Here is a 21,950-nt window from a genome sequence, read left to right as displayed (position 1 = left end):
TAAGATGGGGCACCCAACCTTGTCAATGATGGGGAATGGGTTGGAGGGGGACATTTAATCCAGCAATGAGTCATACATAGTTAGAAGCAGGCAGAGGATATCTGTGTGTACTCAAGTCTCTGCATGGTCCTCTGGAGGGCAGTTAGAGAATATCTGTGTACTCTCCAAAATGGAGGACTTGTTGTAAAACAAAATAATATAGTAGAGTTCTAGACTCTGCCTTTATACTGAATTTTACAATTTATTACCTCTGTTGGTTTTCAGTTTGGAAAATTTAAAAATTGGATCTTGTAGCAGCATGGATTTACCTTGTTTTGTTCATTTTCTACCTTGCTTCTCCCTCCAAATTGAACCACCAGGAACCAAGCCTGTGAGGCTCTGACAATTGGCTTTGTACTCCCAGGGTCCATGAGTTCTCAACTTCACCTCAACCATTTTCCACCCTGTATCCTGTGATAAAATTAATACTCACATTGCCTCTGGAATGAGCATGCCAGTGGACTATATTATTGTTCCACTCCCCATCTTTGTGACTTTCCATACCATAACTCTCTTCCTTGGCCATTAAATATACATATACATACACACATACATATGTAAATACATATGTATATGTATATATATGTGTGTATATATATATATATATATATATATATATATATATAACAAAATAAATGCAAAGTAGCAGAAAAGGGAGATGGGAGAATAAGAGAATCTGCCCATGGAAAACTGAGATTTTCTTGTTCTTAAGTTTATTCACCTTTTTTTTTGCAGGTAGATGAAATCCTTGGGGATCAGCCTGAGTTGAAGGAAAAAGTGTTTGCAGTTTTGAAGCAGTACGCTTCAGAGCGGAAGGTGGACTATTTAGCTTATGCTCTGGCTATGATTCTCACCAATGAGGACCATCAGATGCTCATCGACAACATCAGGTACACTAGTGGTTTGAAGCAGATGGGGTGAGGCATTGATAAAATGCAAGTTTAATTTCTCCTGCAGTCCAAGAGGATTCGATTCTGAGGTGGCTGGAAATGCATCATAATTAGTAATTCTAATTTGTATTTGTAATAGGCACTTTAATTTTTTGATATGCTTTCACAACCATCACTTTAAAAAATATATTTATTTTTCTCACTTCTGTAAGGAGGAAGTGTATTTTGGAATAAAGGTTAGGAAATAGGTTCTGGTACAGCAATTCAGTTTCTACCTTTGGACCTCAGTTTCCCTACTTGTAAAATAGCTCTAAGATTTGGTGTTCTACTTCAGTAAATATCTCTTAGTCATTTATTGTGTGTAGAGCTCTTTGGAGGGAACTGAGGGAGGATTTGGGGGTAGGGGTCCAGAGCTATGATTCATTAGTATAGAGAACTGGGATGTGGGGAGAAGGAGAAATAAAAAGATTAAATAAAAATCCCTGCCCCAATAAACCTTCAAGCTAAGGCAGGGCAACAAGTATTTATTTTATTTATCTATTTATCTATCTATTTATTTATTTAATTATTTATTTGTGTTTTCAGCTAGGCAATGTGGTTAAGTAACTTGCCCAGGGTCACACAGCTAGTAAGTGTTATGTGTCTGAGATCACATTTGAACTCAGGTCCTTCTGAATCCAGGGCTGGTGCTCTATCCACTGCGCCCCCTAGCTGCCCCTGCAAGTATTTATTAATCACTTACTATATGCCAGGTATATAAATACAGGCCATGTACTAAATGCTGAGGACACAAACACAAACAAAAGAAAGATAATCCCTGCCCCAAGGACCTTAGTTTCCAATAGGAAAAGATAAAACACCAGAAGAAGAAGAGAATGAATATTGGCTGGCCTCTCCAAGAAGGAGGCCCTCAGAGGAACTCGCCAATGAGAGAAAAGGCTGGCCAGCATGGTGGTGGGGGCAGGGAGATGTTCAAGGGTGAGAAGGTTGAAGGATCCCACGAATGTTCCAGGGTGAGGAGACCCCAGGTACTAAAGGAAGTTCCAGGGTAAGATGAGCCATGGTGGCAAAGTCCAGAAAGTCAGAAGCAGAGCCAAGAGGGGAAATTTTTGGGGGATTGTGGAACATATAGAGATAATAGTAATACAAATGATACATAACTACATTAGAGAGAACAAAAATTTTTAACCTAGTGCTATATAATATGCTTTCAATAGCATTGGGTCTTAAAGAATGTGTGGAATTTTAAAAGATACAGATTTTAAGTTGGGGGAGTTGGCCATAGGGAGCCCTTTGAACAAAGACATATGGTTTGTGTTGGGGAGGGTACATAGTTCAGTTTTGACTATAGCACGCAGTCAGTGGTGAGGGTCAAAGCTGGAAAGTAGGGTGGTACTAGACTATGGAAGGCCTTGAACAGAAGGCTGAGGACCCTTCCAGTTTTGACATTCTGGGCCCTATACTGTAATGGCCTGTTCCCTCTGGCCTTGCCAATGGTGGGATGAGCCAGGGTTACAGATGAGAATCCTCCATGGTTCTGGCTGAGGTATTGTGGGACTCAGTGCTGATGGGCTTAGCAATGGGAAAGGTCATGGCGATGATTTTTTTTTTATCCATGAAGGGAAGGAGGAATGTTGTCTGGAGCAAAACCCAGTTACTGGACTAGGGAACGTCATTTGATAATCAGCAAGCATTTATTAAGGACCTACCACGTGCTAGGCACTGGAGATAAAAAGACAAGCGTGAAACAGCTGCCCTCAAGGAGCTTGCAGTCTAGCTTAGAGAGACAACATATACATATGAAAGTTTGGCTACAGGTATTCACTCATGTATATTTGTATGTATGTGTGTATATATACATGTGTGTAGCCAACCTTTGTTATCTCTCCAAGCTGGATTGTATACACATGTGTGTACGTGTATACATACATATACATATGTATTTACATATACACATAAGATGCATGACGTAGTGGTTAGAGTGATGGAATTGAAGTTAGAAAGACCTGGTTCAAATTCTGCCTCAGATACTTATTGGTTATGTGACCTTGGACAAGTCGCTTGATATCTCTGAGCCTCAGTTTTCTCGTCTGTAAAACAATGGATTTGGACTAGATTGATCTAAGGTCCCTTCCAGTTCTAAGTATATGAGCTATAAAGATAAACTTGGGGAGAAAGAATCTCACTTCAAGGGACTGAAAAGTGAGTGGGAGGTGAGGCAAGGCCAGCAATAACGAGCTTGCTCCCACTTTTTGAAACCAAAGAATTTAAAAAATCACTCTGGCCTAGACAGCAGTTGCCCACCATGCTAACAGGACTGAAAGTGGAAAAAATCACATTGAAATCGTAAAATATTTAATTGGGACAGAAATGAATAGTAAAATGGAAGAAGAGGGGAGTCTTACATACTTTCTTTTCTTTTTTATGACTAAAGTTTTTGCATCAGTCATATTTGACTTTACTTTAGCACACATACACACACATATACAGTACACACTTACGGCACACATACACCCACCCCAAGTTTCTTCACCTCTGAATTTTTTTTACTCTGCTTCTATCCCAGGGGCACTGAATGGGTCAAATGAAATAATATATGTATTGTTTTTCCTGTCGTGGTGGATTCTGTGAATTAGCATGCCTGAGAATCATCAGTTCTGTGCGAATGAGGCAGGTGTACGCCAGGCACCATGCTTACTAGGGATCATTCTTGAAATGCATTCTCTTCTCCGAAGTGCAACTTGGAATCCCTAGATACCTTCAACTCTTAGCCCAAGCACCTCCTTTTACCTTGGGTCTTCCTTAAACCTCCCCAGCTGCTACTGTCTCCCCCCCCAAATTACCTTGTATTCAGTCTGTATATATTTATAAATGTACATTTGTTTCCCCTAATAGAATGTAACCCCCAGCACCTAGCAGTGACTAGAACATAATATAGTAGGTGCTTAATAAATGCTTTTTGGTTGATCAAGAAGAGCTGCCATTAACCCATCCAAAGGCCAAAGCATAATTTCTTCTGACTAGGAAAAAAGCACTCCAATTTTTGGGGTATAAACCACTTTTTGAACTCTACAATAGGCCTAGCCACTCAGTAAGGCAAAAGAGGGGTATCTATCGGCTGACAGCCTTTTTCTCACTGTTTCCTAAGTTTTGTGAGAGACAACATGGTGAAGAGCAGTGCTATCAAACCCAAATAAAAAGAGGGACCACTAAACCCTACATAAGGCCCTGCAGGCTGCATCTTGACCCAGAAAACCACATATTAACATTATCTATGTTCTATTAAATGTTTCCGAATTACATTTTGATCTGGGAATGTTGTATGCGGCAGTGAGGCCTGCTAGCATGTATCCTACTATGTGGTGGATGGAGAGCTGGCCTCAAAGCCAGGGAGAACTGAGTTCAAATTCTGTCTCTGACAAAATGTGTGACCTTGGGCAAGTCGCCATCTCTCAGGGCTCTAGGAAACTCTTTGAAATTATAAATTGCAGAGAAGCAGAGCTGCTTTAGTAGAAGGATTTTTTTAGACCACAGGACCATTCCTTAGTCTTTAAATTCTGAAGGAGTTTTGGACTTGACCTGAGGGAACATTACCCAGAATGCCACTTACCCTGCCTGGAAGAAGAGGCTTATGGATAGGAGAGAAGAATGGGGAGCAAAAAGGGAGTGAAAGAGATAAAAGTTTGGGCCATGGAGAATGGGCAGGAGGTTGCCGGTCCTGAGCAGAGCCGTAAAGATGAATCAGGCACAAACTATGTCTCTGAAACCTGTGCAGAAGTTCAGCTTGGGGCCAGGGAGGGAAACCAGTGCTATACCTTTCCAGAGAGATTGGAATATGTTGTGGGTTATTTATTCATTTTAACCCCCTATTGTACTGCTGTGCTTGCTAAGCATCGACTTCTATTCTAAATGTTTGTTTCTTTGTCTAGTAAAAATGACAAAACTGTTGATCAACAGAAATTCAAAGGTGTATTTTGTGTCTGAACTTAGTTAACGTTCACAAATAGAGTAGGGAAGAGGGAAAGAGAGGTTCCTTTCCAGAGACATCTTGCCTGAGTTAGGCTGGGTGCTCAGAAATCCTTCTTAAGAATTGTAAAGGCAGGGTTGGCTAGGGGTGTGAAAAAATCCCAGAAACTAAGTCCCCTAGAAATAAAATAGTGAATTGGTAATAACCACAGACTGTGAAGGGAGTAAAGAACAGGCATTTTTATTTTCCCTTTTCCCTGGCAGCTATGGTTTGACCTGCAAAGGTCTGAAAAATGAAAGCCATGCTCTACAAAAGCGGTGGGGTGAGTTTCTTACAAAGACAAAAAAAAAAAACCCCAACCCCATAGATTGCTCTAAGATTCTAAGTGCTACCTTTGGTAATTTATTGATGTGTTTTGTTTTTATATTACCTAAATTTTCCCTCTATATACCTCCCTACTCTCTCAGAGATTCATCTCATATAACAAAGACTTTTTTAAGAGAAAAAAGGAAAAGAAAAAAACCCCAACAAAGGTGATCAAAACATGCAGAATCTCTGGCCGTCCCTGTTTTTATTGTCTACCTGTAGGCAGTATCTAAGTGGGGGAAAGGCTGCTTCCCTCATTAGGACTACTGACAGCATCTGCTGCTTTTAGGCCACTGCTAAGCCATCATTATAATTGAAAGAGCACCTGTCAAAGTCAGACGGGCACAAAAGAAAAGTCTGACACTTATGTGCAAGTTTCCATATCCGCAGACACCCCCTCACCTCCAGCCCTCTGCCTTTGCAGATTCTAAGCGACAGAACAATGGCCCCTCTCTGTTGACATTGAGAGTTTCTTCACCAGGAGCTCCATACACAGAACAAATCTCTTGTCTCAACACCATCAAAATCCCCAAAGAATCATCTTGAGGCAGTTTCATTTCTACATCCCTGCCATCTCTGTCCCTGCTTAGCTCACACTGGGCACAAATACCTTCTGGAAGAAAACCGTTTGCAAACTATGAAGTATTATCCATATATGAGATATATAAAACATATTCATATATGAAATAGTATTGTTATTTGTGATGATGATGACTTTTTTTTTTTTGGTGAGGCAACTGGGGTTAAGCGACTTGCCCAGAGTCACATAGCTAGTGAGTATTATGTGTCTGAGGGTGGATTTGAACTCTATCCACCACGCCACCTTGCTTCCCCCGATAATGATTATTTTTGAGACAGCATGTGTCAGAGCCCTATACTCTCTACAACTCCTAGAGCAGTTTCTGACCCAGGTACACCCCAAAGTGGAGGGATGAAGCAGGTGTGATGAAGGATGCAGCTGAAATCTACCTTGGGACACCATCATCGTTACCATTCAGACACATAAGACTGCTCCAGCGATACATACAATGCTGGGGAGCACATACACACAGGGAAAGACATCCAGGGACACTAGAGACCTAGAGCTGAGCTTTTCATATGCAAAGAAATCTTTCTTGCCTTCTTTTCCTTCACGACAGCCAGCTCTGTAATTACAGTATAATAGGCCAATCTGTAATAAGCACCTTCCCAGAAGCCCCAACGGTCCCTGTTTTACCAACTACCCATGGGCAGCCTCCGAGTCGGTGAAAGGCTGGTGCCCTTATCAGGGCTACTGCCAGCATCTGCTGCTTTCAGGCCATCACTCAGCCTTCCTTATAGTTGAAAGAGTTGTCAGATCAGGCTTGAAGCCTCCCCCACTTTGTAAGCTATGTTGCTATGTATGGGCAAGTCACTTAATCTCTCTATACCTCAGTTTCTCCAACTCCAAAAATAGATTTGTGCCACCTCCCTCGCAAGGTTATTGTGAAGAAATGCCTGCATCCTGAACTTTAAAGCTATATGGATCCTGGAGTTGCTATTATTGTCCTTCATTCTTCATCTAGTTCCCTAGAATGTCTTTATTTCCTCTGCCCCATCTCCGTTCTGTTAGAGCTGCACCCCTTCGGCAATGATGCCATCAGGCACCCTGCCCGAGCTTTCTGTATGGGCATTTGTTGTTTGCAGAGCAATGCAGCAGATAAATGCTCAGTTTAGCTGCTACCAGGAACAGCTGCCTGATTGGATCTTTCTACTGCCCTAGCTCTATTTATTAGGATCCTGCTGTTGCCACAGCTTGACTTTCTTCCTTTGATGGTGTCTCTTCACTTTTCCCCCTCGAAATTCTCCTCATGATTTAACAGTCATTGCGAGGTATTTGTTTGCAATACATCTCCTGGACTCAGCGCAGATCCTGAGCTCTCTGCCTGATGTGTCTTTTGCTTCCATAGACACTGGGGCTTTCCTCTTTTTTCTTCCCCTTCCCCTCCACATGTGGATTTCCATCCATTTATGCAGTCATCAACTCTTAACAAATAATGATTTGCTAGCATTTCCCAATCTATTGGCTCTCCTGGCACCAGGAATCCTGCATGGATGGGGTTTAGCCTTCTGCTGCCCTGTGTCCTCCAGGGGGGTAGCCAGAGTGCCCAGTGGTAGTTTTGTACCAGAATGGAGATATCTGGCACAAGCAGGAAGTAAAGATGAACTGCCTTGGGTGAGTAGTGATCCAAGTCCTTTTCTGGGAAAATTTAGGGTAGAAAAAAATGAAGTTATTTTTACAGTTTAATTTGGGGGAGGTAATTATGTTCTCTGCACTGTAAAGCTTGCTCAGTGAAAGGTAATTAATGTGTAACCCTATCCTGGCCAATGCTTTGAGAGAGGGCTGCGCAGAGAACTGGTAAATGGCAACCTGTTTCTCAACCCAGCTGTAGTGTCTTATTCTGGAATGGTCCCTTTTTAAGAACCAAAAATGCAGTCCTTCTAGGTTAAATAGTAAGTAAATAGTAAGGATTTGCATGGAATCGGTTTGAAGTGGGGAGAGGGTTTAGACCAAATTACCTCTACAATTCTTTCCATCTCTAATATTCTGTGTACTGTGTAATTAAATTCTCTTGAATTTCTTTCATTCTGTGTTCCAAATCCCTTTGTGGCAACGTTGTATTCTTTGTTCCAAATTGCCTTGCAGCTGTTCTGTTCTATGTTCTTTGTTCTAAGTCCTCTTGTAGTTCCACTCTTCTGTGTTCCACGGCCCCCATTTTCTTCCAGCTCTAACATTCTACGATCTGTTTTTAAGATCCCTTCCCACTCTTACCATTCTATGTGCTAAGGCAACTTTCATTCTATGATTGTGAAGTCCTTGGTGGATTCCACTTCATCTATAAACTTCCTGGAAAGTGGGTTGAGGGCTATTTTTGGAGCTTGGTCACTTAGAAATCTCAATTTCCCCCCAAGAAAAATTTAGCGCTCTCGAGGGATGTTCTTATCCTTGAACTCAACCTTTTAAGGATGGTTTAAGAACAATCAACTCCTTCCCATCCCCCTAGCTTGTTGAACATGACAGGAAAATTGCTTGAGATGTTATAGTAGGAGAGACTTAGAAACCATCTGTGCTGTCAGATGGAAATTTTTACTTAAGTAACTAGGGTGTCAGCACCGTGGATTATGTGTTTGTGTGGGGGTGGGGTTCAGGAGACTTGCTTCTACATGTAGCATTTCATTTGTTTCCTAGAAAACTGGTGGAAAAATTCACTGGAGAGATCTTATGTACTGGAAATTTAGAACTCCATCTGGAAGAATTGCCTCATTCAAGTGCCCACGCATGCATTTACTAGGCTAAATCAGTAGTCACACAATTGCAATTGTTTCCCACACTCATTTGTTCGGTAGTTCATTCATTCACTTAAGAAATGTTTATTGAGTACCTACTATACACATAGTGCTGAGGGAGTACAAAGAGAATAAGACACAGTTTTTGTACTCTAACAATGATAAGAATATTAATAAACCACATGTATATAATGATTTAAGGGTTACACAAAGAATGATCATTCTGTGAGGTGGCTAGTGCAAGCATTAGTATAACCATTTTACAAGCAAGGAAACAGAGTCCGAGAGGGTAAGTGACCTGTCTGTGGTCACCAAGCTATTAAGTATCAGAGGCAGGATTTGAATCCAGGTGTCCTGAATCCAAGTCCAGCCTTCTTTCTGTATACCAGGCTGTCTTACCACACTTATGGACTGGCTGGGAGATGAGACCCAAACACAAATGTTGACTACACAGCAATGCAAGAGATGTCACAAGGCAATACATTTTAAGTGGTACAAACATTAAGTGAGCATTAGAAGGGAGAGTTGGTTGTGGCTTAAGGTGGTCTCAGGAGGCTTCATGTAGGAGGTGGGAATCAAGTTAAACCACCAAGAACAGGTGAGATTTGGATAGGCGAGAAGAGGATATTGCAGGTGGTAGGAATAGCTTGGGCAAACAAAAATAACCCATATTCATATAGGGCTTTAAGGTTTGTAAAGCACTCTTCCTTACAAAAAGCCAGTAAGTAAAGCAAACTGGGCAAGTATCCTGAGGTTCTGAGAAGTTCAGCTAGTAAATGAGACTTTAGATAAGGGGTTTGCCCAATTGTCCCACAGCTAGCAGAAATCCCATTGTGACTTCCCTCAAGCTCTTCCCTAAGTCCGAGATGGGGGCAGCTAGGTGGTGCCATAGTGCACAGAGTGCCTGACCTGGAGTCAGGAAGGCTCACTTTCTTGAGTTCAAATCTGGCCTCAGACACTTACTAGCAGTGTGACCCTGTGCAAGTCACTTAACCCTGTTTGCCTTGGTTTACTCATCTGTAAAATGAGCTGGAGGAGAAAATAGCAAACCACTCTAGGATCTTTGCTAAGAAAACCCAAAGAGTTGGACACAACTGAGTATAAAGTCTGAAATACCCAATCAGATTCCTTCAAGGCTCAGCTCAGTGCTACCTCCTACAGGAAGCCTTTCTTCATCCTCCTCCCTCTTGTTTTTGGTGCTCTCTCCTGCCTCAAATTATCTTAGATTTATTTATCTGAAATGTAAGTTCCTTAAGGGAAAGAACGTTAAGTTTTTTATTTTTTGTCTTTTACTCCTACCTATTGGAGTGCCTTGTCCAGTGTAAGCCCTTGATAAATGCTTGATGTTTAGAACATTTCAATGACCTGGCCCCTTACTTAGACCTTTCTAGTCTTCTTACATTTTACCCTGCTCCGTGCACTTTACTATCCTCTCATACTGAGTATTTGCAGTTCCTCAAAGACATTTTACCTACTGGTCCTCCAGACCTGCCTCCTCACCTCTGCCTCTTAATTTGCCTGACTTCTTTCAAGACCCACCTCAAAGCCCACCTTATACAGGAGGCCTGTCCCAGGCTCCTGTGCCTTCCCTAGAAATCTGAAAAGATGACCTTCTATCTACTCTCTCTGTATCTTGTATGTACCTAATTATTTTCAGGTCATCTCCCCATTAGAATGTTGGTTCTCTGAGGTCAAAGACTGTGCTTTTTGTCTTGTTTTGCCTGGCACATATTAAATGCTTAATGAGTGCTCCATGGCTGGCTTACTGGCTGGCTGATTGTATCCTGAAACCAACTCCGTAATGTCTAGCTACTGTCTCACACGGCCACCACATGTGACCATTTTCCTTAAAAATATTTCGTCAGCATCACTTAGAGGATTGATATAAATCAGTGATGTCAAAATTCAGATAGAAGGGGATCCCTGCTAGCAGCATACTGACTTAGAAAATCACAAATTTACATTATCTATGTCATATTGTATTTTTATTTTGTTAAACATTTTCCAATTATATTTTAATCTGGTTTAGCTGCACCGAGGAGCACAGATCTAGAGTTTGACACCTCTGGTCTAAATGAACAGTAGCACTCTAAGATTCTTTGATTCTAAAATTTGATGGTCATCCAGCTGAACAGTTGGTATGTATTTCTCTTTTCCCCAAAGGAATTAGAGATGGAGTTAAATTGTAAACATCAGCACCTGATACTTCGATGATCAATGATACATCTTATAGGATCCTAGCCAGTAGAGTAGGAAGTGACCTCAGAGACTCATAACTCCTTGTTTTATAGCTGAAGGAGAATTGAATGTTAATCTAGTCCAGTTCTCTCGTTTTATGTATAACTGAGGCCTAGACAGGGTAAATGACTTGACCACAGTGATACAGGTAGTATTAAAGATGGGACTCAAACTGACCTTATTTTATTCTAAATCCAGTGGCCTTCCACAACACTGTGGCCACTCCCTTGACAGATGATACCTCACAATTCCTTCTCGCTTTATTAGATGGTCTTACTGAATTGCTAAGGTCTAAAAAAAATTATTACCTCTCATAAACATAGCTTGTGTGATCTCCAGATTATACATTCAATTGATCACTAAGCCCATCCTTTTTAAAAAAAAAAAGCCTTTTTAGTTTGGTATTTCCTCAGTAACCCACTTAGGGACCAGTTAGAGAGGCAGTCCCTCTGACTTAGCCCAGCAGTAGTTTTTATCCTTTAATAGCAGATTCTGAGTTGGAACTGACAGCCAGAAGTAGCCCCTTCTTTGGCAAGAAAGGGAGAAAATGACCTCTTGAGGGAAGAGAATTGGTTTTGGAAGCAGAAGACCAAGTTTGAATGCCAGCTCTGATATGGTTTTGAGCAAATCCTTTATTTCCTCCAGGCCTCAGTTTCCTCATCTGTAAAATGAGAAGTTGGGCTAGATCAGGGATGGGGAACCTGCAGCCTTGAGGCCACATGTGGCCCTCTAGGTCCTTAAGCACAGTCCTCTGACTGAATCCAAACTTCACGGAACAAATCCCCTTAAAGGGGACTGGACTAGATGATCTCCAAGGTTCCTTAAGGTTCTAAAGCCTGTGCTAATCTCTAAGGTGGCCACAGAAAAAGTGATTGTGGATGATCAGGTTAGAAGTTAGAAAAGCAGCATTCTACCCAAGAGCTTTGTTTGGGGGCTGAGGTTTTAACTCTGCTTTAGTTTTTCAGATGTAAAACAAAGCCAATAATATTTTCCATCAAGCAGCATTTCTTTTTTCTTTCTTTTTTTCTTTTGAAATGTTCCAAACTAAAAGGTGTGATAGATATAAAGACAGGAGACCTGGGTTCAAACCTCAGCTCGATTTGCTACCCCTGTGACTTTAGCCATGTCAGTTAACCTTAGATTCTTTATCTGTAAAATGAGGAAATGGGGCTAGACCTTTAAATTTACTTCCCACTCTCAATCCTGTAGACTTTCCTCCCTCTCCCTTCCTCTCTCTTTCCCTCCTTTCCTCCCTCCCTCATTTCCTTTGTCCTCCTTTTCCTCCCTTCTCTCTTCCTTCTCTCCTTCCCTTCCTCCCTCCCTTTCTTCTTCCCTTCCTTGTTGTATGCCTACTTTTTACACACGCTGGGCTTGAGCCTATGGAGACTATAAAGTTAAATGAGAGTGCTCCTGCTTTCAGGTTAACAGAGGAGATGAGATTTATGGGCAGATTAATCATAGCACAAGGCAGAAGAACTTCCACAGAAGACGTATAAATACAGTGCTCGGGGAGTTGAGGAGGAAAGATTACTTAGATAACATATCATTTATATGTTGTGAGCATATAAATGTCCCAGTGAGGTATAAGTGAAGCTGGAGTGCTAAACTCGGAAGTTCGGAAGACATAGGTTCAAATTCTGCCTCTGAGGGGCAGCTGAGTTGGTGCAGTGGATAAAGCACTGGCCCTGAAGTCAGCCTCAGACGCTTACAATTAGCACCAAGGCCCCAGTTGCCCTCTGACACTGGTTATTTCTGAGAGGAATTTTCACACCAAATGTTATCAAGTATTTTTGCTCCCTAAGCAGTCCTGGGGAACAGAATCTGCTTTGCTAATTCCTGGGCCCAGGATAGGAGCCCAGGACACCCTGAGCTCTAATTACAACTGACATTGGGTGCTTGCTGATATAATAAAGGGACATAGTATGTTACTGCCTAATCTTAATGGAAAGAACCTTGGACTGGGAATTAGGAGACCAATTCTAGTTCCCACTTTGCCACTGAGTCACTGGGTGACCTTGGGCAAAATACTTTCCCTCCAGGGCCTTCAGGTTGCCCATTTGTAAAATGAATGGATTGGCCTATATTCTGTGATTTTAGTCCCACCAGACAACCTGGGTAACTAATCCTCCGTTTAGTAAACATTGATGGAATTTCATATGAGTGACTCAATGTAGCAGTGGAGTTTATGGTCCCTAATCCATTGTAATTCCTGCCTCCCCCGATTCCTGCCCATCTGTTCAGCTGCTGCATCCTCTAGGGGAGGGGAAAAAGTCCCAACGAACAAGCATGATGAACAGGGAATATTGCCTATTGAATCATTTTACCCTTCCTGTATTTGCTTCTTGGGGAGGAAGGAATTACTTTCCCCTTCATCAAGGGGCCTTTCCCTTGTGTTGTGGGAAAAATTATGGCTTCACCAGGAGCTTCAGTCCTCACAGAAACAGTTAGTGCTAACAATGAAAAATCACTTTCATAGGTTTCGTTGATATTCTGCTTTTCAAGAGCAAAGTACATTCTTTAGTGGGAGAAACTAAATAGGAGGATAATGGTAGCTCATGTTTTTATAAGCTTGACTTTCTCTCTTTTGTGCCAAGTCTGCACATATACCCCACACTTCTGCAAATATGATTATTTCCACTTTACAGATGAGGAAAACCAAGGCTCAGAAAAGTTAAGTGTTGTGTCCAAAGCCATGTGGCTAGCAGAGGGTTGAAATTTGTTATGGAACTCAGGATTTTTGACTTTCATCCTGTTGCCATTCTGGCGTGGTAACAGATAAAGCAGTTTGATAGGATTCAGTACCATTCCACTCCTAGGATCATGGATCTAGAACTGGAAGTGACTTTAGAGGTCCCTCATTTTATAGAGGAGGACACTAAGGTGAAATGACTTTGCTACAGACCATTCTCCTTGTGTTTTGTGATTTGTCAGCATTTTATTTCCTTATCTTTTAAAAATATTTTTGTTATAAATACCTTAAGACACAAAAAATGGGTAAGAAGATCATATAAAAATCTGTGAACTTCTATCATGTACAGTTTTGGTTTTAAAAAAAATGTGTACACAGACACCCATACATGCTTTACCAGGTAATAACCAATTTGTCTATTGTGGCTTCTTCTTCATCTGGCTTCTTTCCCTCTGTGCAACTTGTAAAATGTTTTATTGTTGTTGTTGTTTTTTACCTCAATCTCTACCTACCAATTATACACGCCTCCCCCCCAACAACTCTTGTCTTTTAACAAATATCTGTCATCAAACTTCTGAGGTTTTCTAGAGTTGTTTCTCCTCTTATAATTTTTGCAGGCAGATCGGTTGTTCCTGTTGATCAACATATGTGGGGCTTCGTGCTGGTCTAACCTAATACCCTAGCCACATGGAAAGTACAGTCTACCTTTCTAAATACCTTACAGAAGACCTTTCTACGAGCCCTGGAATGTCTCTTCTGCCCCACCATCCAACCTCCAAAGTATCTTTGCCTGTTGAAATCCTGCCTATGCTTTTTAGCAGGCGTTAACCTCTTTTTTTGGTGTATGTCGTGGACTCCTTTGGCAGTCTGGTGAAGCCTGTGGACTCCTCAGAATGACATTTTTATGGGCAGCTAGGTGGTGCAGTGGATAGAGCACTGGCCCTGAAGTCAGGAGGACCTGAGTTCAAATCTGGCCTCAGACCAAACACTTAACACTTGCTAGCTGTGTGACTCTGGGCAAGTCACTTAACCCCAATTGCCTAAAAAGAAAAGAATAACATTTTTAGATACATAAAATAATGATGATGATGGTAACACTAGCTATCATTTATATAGTGCTTTAAGGTTTGCAGAACACTTTACCATTATCTTATTTGATTCTCACAACAGCCCTGGGTGGTAGGGGATATCATTATCCCCACTTTACAGGTGAGGAAACTGAGGCAGACAAGGGCCAAGTGACTTGCTCAGGTTCCCATAGCTAAGAAGTGTCTGAGGTTGGATTTGAACTCGGGTCTTCCTGAATCCAAACCCAGCACTGTATCCATTGAATCCCCTAGATACCTCTACAAAATACTTTATCAGTATCTTATTTAATTCTTACATCAACCCAGGGGTAGGTGCTATCATTATAACCATTTTACAGATGAGAAAACTGAGGCAGAAATGGCTGAGATACCAATGGTCCTATAGCTAAGAAATATCTGAGGTCAAATTTGAACTCAGGTCTTCCTGACTCCAGGTCCAGTGCTTTATGTACTGTACCACTATGCTTCCTCCAATAAACAGGATTACAGAGGAAACCAATCATATTGAAATAGTCATTAAAATACTAAACACACAGGTTCACAGACCCCAGGTTAAATGTCCAATTCAATTGTACTGGCCTCCTGCTAAAAGTGATCCTCTCTTTCCTGGGAACTAGCACTTTGCATGTTTCTTTGGCACTTGTTACAAAGATGGTGTATGACAAAGGCCTCTGAACTAGGTCAGTCAGTCAATAAACATTGATTAAGTCCCAGCGGAGGCAGCTACGTGGCACAGCAGATAGAATGCCGGGTCAAGAGGCAGGAAGATTCATCTTCTCAAGTTCAAATCTGACCTCAGACACATCCGAGCTGTGTGACCCTGGGCAATTCACGTAACCATTTGCCTCAGTTTCCTTATCTGTAAAATGAGCTGGAGAAGGAAATGGCAAACCATTCCAACATCTTTTCCAAGAAAACCCCAAATGGGGTCACAAAGAATTAGACACTACTGAAACAACTGAACAACAACAAAGGGAACGTGAACGAAGGCATGGCAGGAATCCTTGGAGGGCACATATGTGGAGGCATGTGTGGCCAGGACAATTCACACTTCTGACGTTGCAGAGGTGTCTGTGTTCTCTGAAGAGATCATGCTGTTTTGTGGTATATATATATATATATATATATATATATATATATATATAGATAGATAGATAGATACATATAGATATATAGATATATATAGAGAGAGATATATATAGATATATATAGAGAGAGATAGATATGTAGATATATAGATATATATATAGATATAGATATAGATATAGATATAGATATAGATATAGATATAGATATAGATATAGATATAAATATAGATATATCTGCTCTCTGCTGGGCCTCTCAACTGGTTTCATGGTCACTAATTAAGCTATCCCCTAATCCCATCCATTTTGGCTTCAACTCTTAAGGCTCTTGAGGGTCATTTAATCTCTTCAGGGCCAACTACAGTTCTCTGTTGTATTTACTGGGAATGCAGTGGCTAGAAAGCCTCTCCCTGGCAGAAAGAGCTATTATGATATAGCCAATCCAGCCAGGCGGCCAACAAAAGTCAGAAAAATGTCCCAGGAATAGTTGATCTTTTTAAACTTTTTTTCTTATGGTGCCCACTCAAGGTCCCCATTCCCGAATAATTACCTGACTTGGTTAGGAAAAAATTTAAAATTGCTACAAAACCCTTGATTTTGAGTCTGCATCTCCAGCATTTATTATGAGGATTCCATAAAAACTATGTGATAGTTAGTCAGTGAAGTTAGGAAGAACAAAAGGTTGGGTGAAGAAGGCGATACCATTGCTCCTCTTTGTTTATTGTTTCTGCCTTTATTGTGCATACCCGACTATGACTTTTGTGCAGTATTTGCCAGCACAAACTTCATTGTTCTCTTTTACTTTATTATAGTCTTTGAATGCATCATTCTCCTGGTTCTACTTTTTCTCCAACTGTGCATCAGTTCCTACAAGTCTACTCATATTTATCTGAATTCCTCAGTCATAATTTCATATAGTGTAATAATTATATTTATGTCCATATACTACAGTTTGTTCAGTTATTTCCCAATTGATGGATATTCTTTTTGTTTCCTTTTTTCTCTCACAAAATGTGCTGCTAGGAATATTTGGTATAAATAGAATCTTTTTACTCTTTTTTTTCCCCCTTCTTGACAGAATATGCCCAATTGTGGGATCTCTGATCAAGGAGTGTAAACAATTCAGTGACTTTTCTGACATAATTCCAAATTATTTTCCAGAATGTTTAGACCAATTCACAACTCTGTCACTATTATCATAGTATTGCTGTCTTCCAAAACCCTTTTAACATTAACCATTTCCATCTTTTATGACCTTTGCCAATTTCATGGATATGACATGAAAACTCAGAGTTGATTTAATTTATATTTCCTTGTTAGTGATTTTGAGCATTTTATATAGCAATTGATAGTTTACATAGCTTTATCTGAAATAGTTTATATCCTTTGACCACTTACCTAATGAGGATATTTGGTCTTATATATTTGTATTAATTCCCTGTATATCTTACAGATCAGATTTTTATCAGAGATATTTAGTGTAAAGATCTTTCCCAGTTAGAAGATTTTCTTTTTTCTAGCTGCATTGATTTTGTCTGTGCAAATGTTTTTTTTCATTTTATGTAATCAAAATTGTCTAGTTTATTGTTTATGCTCACCTCTCTCCCTTGCACAGTTAAAAATTCCCCCAACCATAAATCTAAAATGTGCCTATTTGTTTCCTCTAATCTCATCTAATCTCCTTTAATTTTTTATGATATTACTTTCATGCTCTAAATCTATGAATCCTTCATATGAACCTTCCTTTTATATCTATATTGAGTATGTATTTAGAGCTTATTGTGGTATAGGGTGTAAGACGCAAATCTAAATCTAATTTCTCTCAAATTACTTTTCATTTTGTCTAGCTCTTGTCAAATAGGAAGAGATTTCCCCAGTAGTTTATGTTCTTGGGTTTAACAAACTCTGGAATACTGTGTTCCATTGCTTTTAGGTCCTCTTTATAAAGTTGGTTCTTTGATCTTTGTATTTTAAAAAATAGTACCAAATATCTGACCACTGCCTTATAGTACGGGTTGAGATCTGGGACTGCTTAGGGCCCTTCATTCCTACTTTTTGCATTATATTTAGATCTTTTGTTCATCCAAATAAATTTTGCTATTTTTTTGTGTAGTTCTTTCTAAAGAAGAGGTTTTTAAATTTCAAGGGGTCCATAAACTTGGATGAGAAAAAAATTATATTTTTATTTTCACTAACCTCTAACTGAAATTTAGCATTTCCTACAATTATTTGAAAACATTGTTCTAAGAAGGGATCCATAGGTTTCATTAGACTGTCCAAGATATCCATGATACATAGTTAAGAAACCCTGCTCTAAAATAATCTTTTGGGAGTTTGATTTATATAGCACAAAATCTATAAATTACCTTGGCCAGTAGTATTGTTTTTATTAAAATGGCAATGGTTCCAACCGTGAACAATGAATATCAATAATTTAAGTCTTTGTTTCTGTCAAGAGTATGTAGGGTGACACTGTAATTGGATACTTAAAATGCAAAGATTTGTAATATTTCCTGTAAGGAATGAGCTAAGGGGTCAGTAAAGGTAGAAGGACTGCCGAGCAGTACACTTCACTTACACAGCCCTGGCGCAGGTCCTTATCATGCCTAGACTATTTCAGTAGCCTTCTGATTGATCTCTCTGCCTCAAATTTCTCCTCACTTCAGATCATCCTCTTATCTATCAAAGTGATCTTCCTAAAGGCAGGCCTTACGTTTTCATAGATCAGTGCTATGTTTGGTTGATTATGGGCAATAGCTCAGTTGGTCATAACATTCTTATTCTAGTATGATTTATTTGTTGGGTTCCCGAGGATATTTTGAGGTCTGTATTAATGCCTTTGAGTCTCTCTCTCTTTCTCTCCCTCTTTTTTTTTTTAGGCAATTGGGGTTAAGTGACTTGCCCAGGATCACACAGCTAGTCAAGTGTTTGGTCTGAGGCTGGATTTGAACTCAGGATCTCCTGACTTCAGGGCCGGTCCTCTATCCACTGCGCCATCTAGCTGCCCCCAAGTCTCTCTTTTTTCTTAGCATACATTATGTGTTCTATATTCACTGAGTCCAAATGATTTTTCATAGCATTGGATAAAAATTCCATCAGAGAAAGGAACTATTGAATGTGTTTTTTGGGTTCAACCACATAATTTAGTGTGATTCATATATATCGTTATTAATAAGATGTTTTGGTTTGACTGCCTCTTTAATTTGGAAGCCATACTTAGTTCTGTTGAGGAGAGATGATGATAATGTATTTAAAGCTATGCAGAATTGTAATTGGACTTAAATTGTCTTCTTGAAAAAATGACACTTTTTATGTCAGTTATCTTTGATATTATTATACTTCTGATTTGTTTTAGACAGAGGACAATTTTCCATGTAGACATCAAATACTGTAGTGTTCGTATTATCGTAGCAGCTGGTCCTGTTTGGCAGGATCCCTGAAACATTTGAGAATTGGGCTGATGGCACTGGTCAGATTATCTAGAATCAGATACTATAGATAATGGGGAGCTACTGAAATTTACAGGGAATGGTAGTGGAAGATGAACTGAAGAGGGGAGAAACGTGAGGTATAGACCCCAATTTGTAGGCTATTGAACAAGTCGTGATGAGAGGTGATGATGATCTGCACTTAGGGGGTGGCCATATAAGGAGATACAGGAGACATAGAATTGTGGCAGCTGATTAGATAGGGGTGTAAGGGAGAGTAAAAAGTTGAGGATGACTTGTTCTGAGGCTGTAACAGGGTAACTGAAGGTTTGGTGATGCCCTCGACAGAAATAGGGATGTGTGGAAGAGGGAAGGGTCTTGGAAAGATAAAGAGTTCTGTTTTGGACATTGAATTGGGATGCTGAAAGTTTGGGGTTAGTAGATAAGACAGGTGTCTCCACAGCTCCCATTTTTCTATTCAAAGAAAGGAAATTCTGTGTGAAGAAAACTCTGAGAAGGGTGAACTCAGCTTTTTCCTTTAAGCTGAACCAAGAGTTTTGGGGCAAGACAAGGTCTCTCTAGAATGCCTCATATTTAATTTCTGGTAGGAAGTGGTGGAAGGCAATGCTCTATCCACTTAGCCCCATCTGCTTCTCTGCCTCTTCCTTAGGCTGACGAGGCAGGATAAGGGGAATTCTATACATCTCCCTTTTCCCATAATTAGAAGGGAAGGGATAGGGGATAAGTTCTCTTCTGGAGCCCTGGGCCCCACCTTTTGGTAGAGAGTCATGCTGCCCTTGCCACAGCCCCCTCCCTCTGGCGTAAGGCTTAACTACATGCTTTCACTATTACTGTAAGAACTCCTGCCTTCCTCTATTGTTACCTTGGCAACTTAGGAGTTTTCCAGCCCTGCAGGATCTCCAAGCCATTGTGGGTACCTCCTACTCTAGCTTATGCCAACCTTACCCTATCACAGCTCCTCTGTGCCCTCCAGCCCCTGCTATTTCAGGAATGCGTATTTGGGAGGTGAGGGGAAGATATTATGAGCTCTTTCCATGAAGACACTTCCCAGTTACAGTCCAGGATCAATGGTACAAAGGTTTATATGAGAAAATCATTTTATGCATAAAAGAAAAGCAAAATGAACAATGCTTAAGACCACAGTGTCCAGCCCTATCTAAGTTCTAAACACTTGAAGGAGGGCTTACCTGTCAACCAAGCTCTTTCAGAACACCCAGCATCAGGTATTTCCTGTCAAAGAAAGGAAGGCAAAGCCCATAAATTACAGATGAAGGGATCTTTAGAGGACTCTTTAAGCAGCTTCCTTCTCCACTGAGTTTTCCTATCTACACATGCGCGCGCACACACACACACACACACACACACACACACACACACACACACACAGAGTTGTTGTCCTTCATTCTCGAAGAGGACCAAAATGACACCACCATGTTAGAATCAAGTACATTGTGTTCAACTGTGACTGATCAGACCAATACAAGCGCGTAATGCAGTATACCACAAGTTGGACACAAATAGACCGTATGAACATTTGGGGTGGATTCTCTCAATTTGCGCATCTCGTATTTCTTTTGAGCTACTTCAATTCTGCTTTGCTCATAGAGCACAGCACCTTCCCTGATAACGTCATGCTGGGCGATCCTATGCTAGTGTCTCATGTCACACAATCAATTCCAAAGTTCTTAAGAGAGACTTTGAGAGTGTCCTTGTGTCACTTTTTCTGACCACCATGTAAGCACTTACCCTGTGTGAGTTCTCCATAAAATGGTCTTTTAGGCAAGTGTACATTTGGCATTCGAACAGTGTGGCCAGCCCATTGGAGTTGTGCTCTCTGAAAAAGAGTTTGAATGCTTGGCAGTTTAGTTTGAGAAAGGACTTCAGTGTGTTTTTTCCTGTCAGGTGATCTTCAGAATCTTCCTAAGACAATTCAAATGGAAGCCATTCAGTTTCCTGGCATGGTGCTGGTAGACTGTCCAGGTTTCACAGGCATACGTCAGCACAATGGCTCTGCAGACCTTCAGTTTGGTAGGCAGTCTAATATCTCTTTTCTCCCACACTTTCATTTGGAGCCTCTCAAACATTGAGCTAGCTCCGGCAATGCATGCGTCAACCTCATTATCAATGTGTACATCCCTGGAAAGTATACTGCCAAAGTAAGTCAACTTATCCACAGCATTCAGAATTTCTCCATTTGCCGTAACTGATGGTTCCACTATGGATGGTGTGGTGGTGGATGATGCAGCACCTGTACTTTCTTGGTGCTGTGAGGCCAAAATTAGCACAAGCAGCAGAGAATTGATTCATACTTTGTTGCATCTCAGTTTTAGAGGCTGAAATAAGTGCACAATCACTGGCAAACAGAAAATCATGCACCAACACTCCCTCCGTTTTAGTCTTGGCTTGTAGCCAAGTTGAGGCAGTAGCTCACCTGATGTCATGTTCATCAGGATAGACTTACCTGTGGCACTCTGTGCCACACGTCGCTTTCATCACTCTCACAGCCTGTCTCTTCTCCTTACGATCATATAGTCTACTAACGCCAACGTTTGCTGCAAGGGTGCATCCATGGAGTTTTATTGCAATTAGGCAAACAAAAGACAGTGTCGGTGATAAGAAGGTCACGAGATGCACAAGTCTTCAGTATTAAGTGACCATTGCTGTTGTGGTTTCCAACTCCATTCCTTCCAAAGACTCCCTGCCATGTCTGGTAGTCTGAGCCTACTTTAAGAATTAAAGTCACCCAGCTTGTCCTCTTTTGGCACATTAATGATAAGGGCCTCCAAGTCTTCATAAAATTTTTCTTTGACCTCCTCAGGATTTGTCATTGTGG

At 40.7% G+C, this 21,950-nt stretch overlaps 1 protein-coding gene across 4 annotated transcripts in view; it reads left to right on the top strand.

Annotated features, from left to right (window-relative positions):
• Positions 1–801: 801 nt before the first annotated feature.
• The window catches only part of GRID2IP (Grid2 interacting protein), a 120,152-nt gene continuing 99,003 nt past the window's right edge, over positions 802–21,950 (top strand). For 3 of the 4 annotated variants that reach the window (XM_020995448.2, XM_020995446.2, XM_020995447.2), the window contains exon 1: positions 802–929. In XM_020995448.2, the coding sequence (XP_020851107.2) occupies positions 883–929 (47 nt within the window). In that variant the 5' untranslated portion in view covers positions 802–882. Of the gene's footprint in view, positions 930–6,951; positions 7,457–21,950 lie in introns of those variants that run through there. The other variant, XM_020995449.2, reaches the window with a different exon arrangement.

Source organism: Phascolarctos cinereus, unplaced genomic scaffold (assembly GCF_003287225.1).
Source record: "Phascolarctos cinereus isolate Bilbo 61053 unplaced genomic scaffold, phaCin_HiC Scaffold_4;HRSCAF=312, whole genome shotgun sequence".
NCBI lineage: Eukaryota > Metazoa > Chordata > Mammalia > Diprotodontia > Phascolarctidae > Phascolarctos > Phascolarctos cinereus.
This window is presented reverse-complemented; position numbering and strand designations above follow the sequence as displayed.